This window comes from Triticum aestivum, chromosome 2A (genome assembly GCF_018294505.1).
Source record: "Triticum aestivum cultivar Chinese Spring chromosome 2A, IWGSC CS RefSeq v2.1, whole genome shotgun sequence".
Classification (NCBI taxonomy): domain Eukaryota; kingdom Viridiplantae; phylum Streptophyta; class Magnoliopsida; order Poales; family Poaceae; genus Triticum; species Triticum aestivum.
Window position 1 is genome coordinate 20,004,156 of NC_057797.1, and position 11,403 is coordinate 20,015,558.

The 11,403-nt window shown below is 43.0% G+C and overlaps 1 protein-coding gene across 1 annotated transcript; it reads right to left on the minus strand.

Moving 5' to 3' along the window:
* Positions 1-7,199: 7,199 nt before the first annotated feature.
* Positions 7,200-10,609, minus strand: LOC123187097 (phosphoglycerate mutase-like protein 1). The gene is made up of 10 exons (XM_044598868.1): positions 10,414-10,609; positions 9,195-9,256; positions 8,995-9,102; positions 8,797-8,876; positions 8,531-8,693; positions 8,355-8,429; positions 8,176-8,264; positions 7,801-7,920; positions 7,619-7,663; positions 7,200-7,536 (listed from the first exon to the last, which is right to left on the minus strand). Exons 2-10 carry the CDS (start codon positions 9,252-9,254, stop codon positions 7,356-7,358), a joined length of 921 nt encoding a protein of 306 aa, XP_044454803.1. The 5' UTR covers positions 9,255-9,256; positions 10,414-10,609; the 3' UTR covers positions 7,200-7,355.
* Positions 10,610-11,403: the final 794 nt, after the last annotated feature.

Below are 11,403 nucleotides of genomic sequence, written 5' to 3' on the forward strand. Positions count from 1 at the left end.
ACTACTGAGGTAGCAGTAATTAATGATGTTGTAGTTAGTTGTAATCAATGAGGAAAAATAGATTTGGGTCGTATTGTGTTATACCGAAAACCATTGAAAAATACCAATTTCGGAAATAACGAGTTGCATATTAAATTGTTTAGGGTACACATCTATATCTAGATCAGTTGTAGCAGTTATACTTCATATCGGAGATATTGATATTTCCAACACTGGTAGAAAAAGAGGCTTCCGTCCAGCCCCATTAGTCGCGGAACTGTAGGAACCGCGACTAATGAAGTCTTTAGTCGCGGTTCGGCAGACGAACCGCGACCAAAGGCCTGGGCCCAGGGCGCTCGGTGGACAGCTGGTGCACGTGAGGGGCTTTAGTCGCGGTTGGCCAGGCCAACAGGGACTAAAGGTCCTCAGGCTGGCCCGAAGGCCTTTAGTCGCGGTTGGCCAGGCCAACCGGGATTAAAGGTTAGACCTTTAGTCCCGGTTGGTCTGGCCAACCGCGACTAAAGGGATAGACCTTTAGTCCCGGTTGGCCAGGCCAACCGGGATTAAAGGTTAGACCTTTAGTCCCGGTTGGTCTGGCCAACCGCGACTAAAGGGATTTGAGGCCTCATTTTCAAACTCTACCCCCCCCCCCCCCCGGGATCGCCTTTTTCAGTCTTAGAAAAAACAAAAGAAAATTATGGAAATGTCAAAAAAATAAAATAAAATAAGTTTTCCATGTGATATGTGGTCTAGTTGTTGGGAAAATTTGCAAATATGAATTTCGACTTTATTTGCAAAATCTCTCGAGAATTTGTAAAAATGGGCATAACTTTTGCATACTAACTCGGATGAAAAAGTTTTTTATATGAAAAATCATCTACTCGAAAAGTTACATCCGAATTTAACTAGGGGAACCCCGTTAAACATTTTCAAAATCCCCAAAAACCTAACAGAAAAAAAGTTACGGGGCTTTTAAGTTCTGGAGAGGCAAAAAAATTCAAATAAATTCAAATTGTGGTCAAACTGTGGTCAAACAATGGTCAAACTAATTATTCTAGAATATTAGTGTTACTAAATAATTATTTCACTTTTTTTAAATTTTGGTCAAATCTGGTCAAACTGTGGTCAAATCTGGTCAAACTGTGGTCAAAAAATGGTCAAACTAATTATTCCAGAAATATTAGTGTTACTAAATAATTATTGTTTTTAAAACAATAGTTTCAAACTCAAACAGTGAAATGTGTCACTTCATGCTCAAGCTAAATACCTGAGGGTTAATAGAATTGACATCCTACTATTGTCAGGAAAACAACAAGTGCAGACTTGGAAACAAGGGAGAATAGAACCCGGAAGTTAAGCGTGCTCAGGCTGGGGGAGTGGGAGGATGGGTGACCGTTCGGGAAGTTAGATGATTTGGAATGATGAGGGGTGATTAGAGATTAGAGGATAAATTGAGCAGTGATGAGGGGTGGTGATTAGAGATTAGAGGATAAAATAATTCAGAAATTTGAAAATAAAAAAATTGAAAAAATTCGCAAAAAAAATTAAACCTGCGGCGGCCTTTAGTCGCGGTTGGCCAGAAGAACCGTGACTAAAGGTCCTCCGCCCCGACGGCCACCTGGCGCCCACGTGGACGGGCCTTTAGTCGCGGTTCTTAAGCAACCGCGACTAAAGGGGGGGGGCCTTTAGTCCCGCCCCTTTAGTCGCGGTTGCGCAACCGCGACTAATGGTAGTTGCGAACCGCGACCAAAGGCCCTTTTTCCACCAGTGCAATGAAACATAAGATGATTCGTCTGGGAGACTGTAATTAAGGATGATAGTCCAGGTTTCACCTTAAGCCTGCGGCAAAGCTATTGGAGTGAATACATTTTGGTGAGCATCAAGCTTCTTATTTTCTGTATGTTCAGTATGACGATAATCAAAATGCTAACTGTTTAAGGTTCTCTTGCAGATGCAAGTGCAATAACTTCATTCCTTGACATTTCTTTTGGGAGGCAGATGGCCTTGATGTCGTAGCATGAGTTGGTGTTGGCCATATGTAGTAAGATGTATTGAGATTCAGATATTGTATGCTTCCCGATACCTATATATATATATGGTCTGTACATCTACACGTATCAAATTTGCTTCTTTTTCTTAAATTTATCTCTTGACTTCTCTTCCAATGCCATTGCAATATTTCCATTTTCACTTTGCATTAGTAGAAATAAATTGTGCCTCTTAGTCATGAGATAGTATTGATCGCCATGCTCTTATGGTGATTATCTGACAAGTGTTTTATTTCAAATGTTGTGTTGTAGTTCAGATCTTGACAAGGTTGATCATATCTTGGATTTAATTTTGCTTAGATATTTGTTACAAGTAACTTATATAGTTCCATGTTCCACTTCTACTATAGTTGGCATTGGCAACCCCAACTGGTTGGTGATACTTCATGTGAGGTTGATGAGGCAGCACGAGGAGTTTGATATTCTACTGGATGCTCGACTATCGGAAAGGCAGGTTTTCTATAATTTTGGTGTATTGGAGTCCTCTTCAATTTCTGTTCTTAGTGATATACTTCTTTGAAGAGACTAAATATATGGGTGATTTTATTTATCGGCAGTGAGCCGTCAACGGATTTAATTTATGTTCGCTTGCTCCAATAAGAGTTCACGTCGAGGTATGCTTACTAATTCTTCCCTAAGATACCTTCTAAGTGGTACTTAATTTGTAGGTACTTCAAGGACTTTGACTTTGTTAGTTAAAATTTTCATTTTAATCCATGTGATCAATTTTTGTATGGGCAATGCAAGTTCCTAAAATATTTGTTTTTCTTGGTACTTGTTACGTTACTACATGTGAGATTAATTGAACCCCTGATTATAAGTTTTTCTGTTTGATCTGCTACAATGCCATTATGCTTCACTGGTAGAAAAAGGGGCTTCCATACGCCGCCATTAGTCCCCAAAAGAACCGAACCGCGACCAAAGGGGTCTTTAGTCGCGGTTCGGGAGAAGACCCGCGACCAACTATCTGGGCCCAGCGCGCTCGGTCGACAGCTGGCCGACGGGAGGGGCTTTAGTCCCGGTTGGCCAGGCCAACCGGGACTAAAGGTCCTCAGACTGGCCCGAAGGCCTTTAGTCGCGGTTGGCCAGGCCAACCGGGATTAAAGGTTAGACCTTTAGTCCCGGTTGGTCTGGCCAACCGCGACTAAAGGGATAGACCTTTAGTCCCGGTTGGCCAGGCCAACCGGGATTAAAGGTTAGACCTTTAGTCCCGGTTGGTCTGGCCAACCGCGACTAAAGGGATTTGAGGCCTCATTTTCAAACTCTACCCCCCCCCCCCCGGGATCGCCTTTTTCAGTCTTAGAAAAAACAAAAGAAAATTATGGAAATGTCAAAAAAATAAAATAAAATAAGTTTTCCATGTGATATGTGGTCTAGTTGTTGGGAAAATTTGCAAATATGAATTTCGACTTTATTTGCAAAATCTCTCGAGAATTTGTAAAAATGGGCATAACTTTTGCATACTAACTCGGATGAAAAAGTTTTTTATATGAAAAATCATCTACTCGAAAAGTTACATCCGAATTTAACTAGGGGAACCCCGTTAAACATTTTTAGAATCCCCAAAAACCTAACAGAAAAAAAGATACGGGGCTTTTAAGTTATGGAGAGGCAAAAAAATTCAAAAAATTTCAAATTGTGGTCAAACTGTGGTCAAACAATGGTCAAACTAATTATTCTAGAATATTAGTGTTACTAAATAATTATTTCAGTTTTTTTAAACTTTGGTCAAATCTGGTCAAACTGTGGTCAAAAAATGGTCAAACTAATTATTCCAGAAATATTAGTGTTACTAAATAATTACTGTTTTTTAAAATAATAGTTTCAAACTCAAACAGTGAAATGTGTCACTTCATGCTCAAGCTAAATACCTGAGGGTTAATAGAATTGACATCCTACTATTGTCAGGAAAACAACAAGTGCAGACTTGGAAACGAGGGAGGATAGAACCCGGAAGTTAAGCGTGCTCAGGCTGGGGGAGTGGGAGGATGGGTGACCGTTCGGGAAGTTAGATGATTTGGAATGATGAGGGGTGATTAGAGATTAGAGGATAAATTGAGCAGTGATGAGGGGTGGTGATTAGAGATTAGAGGTTAAAATAATTCAGAAATTTGAAAATAAAAAAAATTGTAAAAATTCACAAAAATATTTAAACCTGCGGAGGAGGCCTTTAGTCCCGGTTAGCCACGAGAACCGGGACTAAAGGTCCTTGGCCCCGACGGACCACGGGCGCCCACGTGGCGGGCCTTTAGTCCCGGTCAGCCACAAGAACCGGGACTAAAGCCTTTTGTCGCGGTCCGGAAGAGCCGCGGCTAAAGGGGGGGGGGCTTTAGTCGCGACCCTTTAGTCCCGGTTGCACAGCCGGGGCTAAAGGCTGTTGCGAACCGGGACTAAAGGGCTTTTTTCTACCAGTGCTTGGTTGTGGAAGTGCATGGCAATCCAAGATATTACGCCAATTGTGCTTGTTAGGGAATGGTTTTTGGAGACGTGCGTACTGGTTAGAGGCCACATGATGCCAATTGTGCTTGCATAATTGTACAGATTGATTTTGGGAGACCTGCGTGGGATGCTCGACTCTGGCTTGAGCCTCTGAAGATGTTCCCCACAACCTGAAGATGTGAACTACGCTGCTGCTCCCGGTATGTGTGTTGCTTCCGCTGGATGATGCTCTGTTACCGCTGTTGCCTCAGCCCTCCTAACTGTCGTGTTCTTCCCTTCTCTTGCTGCTCGATGAAGTTGGTCATGCTGCAAGCTTTGCATGCTATGGAATTTCTGTCCCTACCTACGATAAATTCAGTATTGATCTACACATGTGTTTGCACAAAATTACAAGACCTGGCTGATGATATAGTTTTGACTTATAATGATCTGATTATGTATGCCTTTTTCTGGAGATATATGTATGTCAGTATGCATTATTAAGTATATACTGGGCACAGAAGGGGGGTGTATTGTATCTCAGTGTGTAACATCATCTTTTAACTGAATATTTTATTCAATCCGAATTTAGATCTTTTATTTAGCCTGTACTAGCTTGTGATTTCCTATGCTGCAAACTGTAATTAATTTTCTATAGCTGCCGGCTATTACTACAGTTTGCTAATGCACTTGGGATCATTTCTGGTTTGATAATAAATGAAGGTATGTCTAATTTGGATCTTAACTAGAGCACCAACGTATGCTTCTAACAACTGTGTGAGAAATTAACACAACTGAAGTATTTGACTCGTCTATAGATTGACATTGTTCTAGCTTACTCCTTCAGTGCGTACACCTGATAATTGAGATTTGGACCCCCTTTTGTAATGATAACACTGTAATCAGCAATTGATTGAGGATCACTTGGCAAATAAGTGGGGATATCGTCACTCAATAAGATTGCAGTTTGTGAAGTTTAGGCTCTTTGCAACATCAGATTCCAGTAGATGTAGATATTCCATGCTTACTGTTTGACATGAATACTTTGTGTTGTTCTTCTTATCTCTAATAGTACTTTGTGTTTACTTATATAAATTAAAGGCCATAAATCGGGTTAAGACCATAGACTAGAGTCTCCTATGAATTTGACTCCGATGGTGGGGATCCCATTTCGGTGAAATCATGTTGCTATAACTTAAACATACCAGGAAGACAAGGGAGTAGTCGTTCCTTGGACTGGCATTTTTTTCGACGACGGCATGGCAATGGATGATCAGTACAAGTGCTGTCAGGGATTCTCTCGACCTGGCTCCTCCAGCCTCACTTTATGATGAATGTTTCAGTCAAATGAGTTTATTATGTATTTGACATGAGATGCTCCAAAAAGATGTAGTGATACATCTATTTCACAAAGAAAGGCGATCAATTATAATTAGCTCTAGCCTCTATTTACCTGTAAAAAGAATGTGTCAAAAAAAAACAAAAAAAAGTCTAGCCTCTATTTGCCCATACTTGGCATGGAAGCGGTATGTTTTTTTCGTAAGATATGTGGCACCACTCTACTCTTTGAAAAATCTTTACTACAACAAAATGTCTTTTCAAGAAGCATTTTTTTTCTCCCGTTGCAACGCATGGGCTCTCTTTCTATTTCTATTAAATGCCAAAGAATACAAAGAGTTCAAAGTTCGTGCTAATATCCTTTATAGCCAACGCTGAGAAAGTTTTCAGTGATGGATGTAACATGTAATGGCACGCCTTGCTAGGGACCATGCACCCTGGAATGATGGTTACTTGCTTAAGATATATATATATGTTCGCATGGTTACTTGCTTATGATGGTTCCTTCAATACATTTGTGAGCTCTTGTTGATGTTAGTCAATGCACATGTCAAGAGGGTTATGACTTCTGTTGGACATGTGCTGACATACAGAGGCAATGGACATGAAGTTCATACCCCTCTCATCGTGCGAGATTCGATCAAATGCATCGAGCTAGACTTTTGTATTAAATTGATGATAAATATGTTCACCTATAATTTGATTTGAGTCACGTTGATTGTGTTAAATTGTAACAATAAGAAGATATTTATCGCAACACACTTGTAAGTCTGTGCGATTACAAGTTGTAAAGTACAATGATGTTTTTGTCTAATGTCTTTATTTGTAAATTTGTTTTCCCGTGGCAAGCAATCACTGCTTAACTTTGACAATAGTGCGATCTTTAGGCAACCAGAAGAGAGGACTAGCTAGCCCACTATTTTATCCAGATTCATTGTGCTAACTGCTAACTGAAGAAGTTCTGAGCTACTCCCTCCGCCCAACATGTAAGACGCTTTTCGGCACTAATGTAGTGTCAAAAACATCCTACATTATGGGACGGCGGGAGTATCATCTAACTTCGCTATTATAGATTTATTTTTATAGCCCATGTTTTGCTTTTCCCACATATTGAACATTTTACTGCATGTCACCTTAGGAAAATATGTGTTCTACTTTACTTGCATCTCTTTCCAAGAGGTTTAGTCTATTGCACCCTTCTTTTTGAGTAGGATGATGCAGAGGCTCATCAACAATTGCAGAGCTAAAGGCAACATGAATCATGGATGAGATTTATGGAGAAGGAAAAAGTATGTGCACTGTGATTATTTTATGGAATGAACGCTTTTAGCTGGAGGGGTTGTTAGGGCCATGCATACTGGTTCGATTTTTTTTCGGGAAATGAAGGTTCTAGATCCTCAAAAGGCTGATCGCGCATTTGTGGAGAATAGTGGGACAACTAGCAAGGTTGGATCAGCGTTGACGACCAACAACAATGATGACGGACGTACAAATTTATTGTCCCGTGGCAACGCACGGGCACTCAACTAGTGTGATTAAAGGGGGGAAGTTTCCTCCCTTGACTCTACGTTGTTAGGTAGAAATGAGGCGAGTGGGCAAGCTCATGTGCGTGTGCTCTAGACAACCAACCGCTCCTCGGTTCCCACTGCTAGCTTCTTCAATGTGCTTCTTGTCCGCGACATCACTAGGCAGATCAAGTCTGGCCGGTATCTTCCCAGGGAAATCGCATGTAGAGGTATCTGATCCAAGCTTACTGAAACGTTGCAAAGCAAATCCACATTATAAAAAGGTCATCACAAGTGCAACATAATCATTGAAGCAAAACAAGAACTGACCTTCTGTCGACCAGCACCATCGACCTGAGCTCGCAGTTCGCAAAGCTGCATATAACCAAACCAAAGTTAGGAACATGCGCTTGTGATGATAGAATTAGCAGTGGTCTCAATATTTCACGGCCCTTGCAGAATATTGTTGCTTGACTGGTTGACAATTACCAAGGAAAAAAAAAGACACTTACCGCTTGCGCATATCCTCTGCTATGGTTGGATGACACTCTTTACTGTACATGTTTAAAGTGAAATCTAAGAAGCTACTATGGGTGACAATGGCTATCTCATTTTCTTCTCTTGTCCATAACCTGCAAGCGCATCAAGAGATTAGTTTTAATTTAATGCGGCCGCCAAAATGAAGTTACTGGGTGACTCAACATGTCATCTAAAATCTGACGTTTGTCTTTCTCAATATACTCTACACATAAATCTCCAGCATCTAGGACTTTGTAATGTCAAATAGTCGCCCAGCGATAACTCGCTGGTAACAGATCATTAGGCTTGTATTTTTAAGAAATTAAAGAAAAGAGACTAATCAATCTTATACTAGAAAGTAAAATTACCAGTCAAGGAACTTCATGCCCCTAGCAGCAACAGTGTCAATTGCTTCTCTGACATTGGGTTCCCAAAGAACATCTTCGTCATTCTCTATCTGTAAAGAGCGAAGCACACATATATTAAAACACTGTTGCGACAGCGTCTCTGAAACTGAACTCATGAACTAGCAACACTAGGTACTTGCCAGGGAAAAATCAATGGCAGGAAAGAGAGTGCGATATTTTGTTATGCTGCTCCTCTTGTCACAGGGATGAACACCCTGCATTTGAAAATAAAATTAAAATGGGGCACTAAATGAAGAGTATTTGGTAACAAAATGATTCCTCTGTTTTATTTGTGTTCTTCAGGAGAGGGAATTACCAAGCGCTCTCTGCAGGCCTCGACTGCAAGAAACGGTGGGCAATTGAAACTTGAAATCGCCTGACGTCCACTGTGTCCAGCTCCTTCTACCATCAATGGTGATGCACTTTCTCCATCAGTACAGCTCTCACCACCGAAGACCCCCACTGCAGTCTGCATAGTCCTGTGAGATTGATTCAAGTGAACATAAAAAGGCTTAGAGAAGATCTTCTAGAACACTGAAAATATGTAGTACAAGAAGGTTATAAGGCCAAGGAAAAGTATACCTCATTAGAGGGGAAACAATAACCAACTCAATCTTTTTCGCCAATCCACATTCTGTCACATGCTCTCGCAGGTAATCAACCTACAAACGCATGTAAATCAGCATCCATGGAACTTGAAAATGCCACATGAAAAAAATCTCGAGCGAGGGCAACATTATTTGTCAGGGCCAGAAAGGAAAAAGGAAAAAGAAACCTTACTTGGCTCCAGCCCAAAGGGGTGATGTGAGCATCGACCAGCGCAGGCGACTTGTAGGCGCTATGATCCTTGTCGCCCTCCACATTATGTATGCCCTGAGCATGCCTCACCTGCGCGCATTAGTTACGGTTCATCAGATGGAACATCCATTGCGTCTTTGGTGCAGGTTCGTTGCCGAAAACTGAGGAGGGGGTGGTAGTACCAGGTAGATGTTTTTGCAGCGGCGCTGAGGATAGAGAGCAGTGCTAGAACTGGCCTCCATTTCTGCCCAACGGGAATCAATTGCAATCAGTACCATGTTATTATCCGCCGAGGAGTTAGGCAGATAACAAGACTTGAAAGAGACAGTTGCATTGGTGCCGGATATAGTTGGACAAACTCGCAACTTTCCCACATGGATTTAATTTGTTACCAAAAGACACATGCTAATTAAGCCAACAAAATGGAACATTCAGAAGGTAGGAATGGTATGTATGGGTGCCGGTTTTGGGAATTGCCAAAGAATGTCATGGTAATAACAGGTGTTGATGAATGATGGTTCTCTGTCCCTTGGTTATGTGCCGAATGGTTGTATGCTAGTATCAACTAGAGGATGTAGTTCGAATTGGATCCAGAGAAAGAAAACAAGGTGGTGGTTTGCCAAGACCAAACTTGTGGCTAGAGCAAGTTACTGTTGGACTAAACTAGTACAGTAGTACTAATAAACTTGAAAACATGAACCTCCTGTCAAGGGAAAAGAATTAGCCCTGTTCTGTTGGGATGCAGAGTATTTGTGGAGCTTTTTGTTGATCCTGCGGTTTTTATGAAGAAAATTAAAGGCTGACCTAGCCAGATGCTATGGATAATTTTGGTGTAGTGCTGAAGCATCATCTGAAGTGTGATAAAACGAACAGTGGTACTAGTACTCTGTTTTTACACTAGTACTAGGGACTAGTCTGCATCTGCATCCAACCACGCCGTGCCTGAAACCTGTTGCTCTGTTTTCTTCTCTCGGTTTGGTGAGGGAAGGGACCATTCCGGCGGCGCGGCGGAGTATTATAATCCATCGGATTAGTGGTATAGGACGAGAAGGTGGGCGAGGAAGTGCGTCAGTCAACATCGGACCCAGAAAGTGCAGGGAGAGGGGATCTAACCAACGCTCCCCAACAAGAACAAGGGATCCCCTTGTTAATAATAAACAGAGGAGTAGATCAATAGAAAAGGAGGATGCGCAAGCCAAAGAGAAGCGAGAAAGGGACGAGCGGAGAGAGGCATCAGGGGAAGCAGAAAGCGCATATTCGGAACCGGAAGCATCTACTCCATCTGCGTGGCGGCGGCATGGCAATGGCATGCGGTGACGCGCGCAGGGGCCATTTGGTAAGGAAGGTTGTTAGGCCAAGGAGGAAGAGGAGGAGGAGGAGGAGACTGGAGCGCGGCCGTACCTGAGGCCGCGAAGGAGGGGCAGCGCGGCGCGGCGGCGGAGGTTGAGGAGGACGAAGAGGCGGCGGGCGGGGGCGAGACCGGGAAGAGACGACGGCTGCGGTGGTAAAAGAAGCAGCGGGGCTGCGGGAGGGAGGGAAGAGTATGCGGTGGCTGTATTTATCGGCTGGCCTGTATCGTATGCGCTTGGTAGAGTAGACAGTAGAGGACGCGGCGACAGATGGGAATTGGATCTTTGTGCTCGCCTGCCTGCCTGGCTTGCCGTTGCCGGTTCCAACTTGTTCTTCTCCCTAGAAGAAGACTAGACTAGACCGACCTTGATCGCTTTCTTCCTTTCTGCCGACCTCCTTTTACTTCGGAACGGTTCGGGACACGCGCGCGTCTCTGTCGTCCGCTCGCTCGCCGGCGGCTGCTCCTTCTCGCCGCCGTTAACCGGTTCGGATATTTCCCTTCAGAAGAAGAAATGCGTGCGTGCGTGTTCGTTCAGGTACCGTGTGGCGTGAGCGCTATCGCCGCCACGCAACTGCTTTCTTTTCGGTTGAGTAAACGCTCGCAGACCGAGGCTCCAGCCTACCGAATATCCCTATTTCCATGCTCTCTCTAAATATATCCCTACCATCTCATTACTCATTACTAGATTCTCTCTCTTTTTTTTTTTTGTAGTTTTAGGCTGCCCAATGAATATGGGCACACGAATATCATATCCAATCCACACTAGGCATCACAACTCACAAGTGGCCTGCCTACGGCCCACAGCAGATAATCGAATCCAATCCGATCACGGGTCAGGGCCAACCAACAAAGTTGTCTCTTCCAACGGACCAAAGCACACCTGAATCCCCGAAGCTTCCTTCCTTAATTCTCACCGGTAAACGGCCCTGCGTTGCTCAACTCTTCTTCTCCGTCGCTGGTTTTCTTACTCATCCTCTCCTCTTGTTTATCTAGCTAGGCCGTCCGTCCGTATGATATGCTACGTAGTAGTAGCATGCACT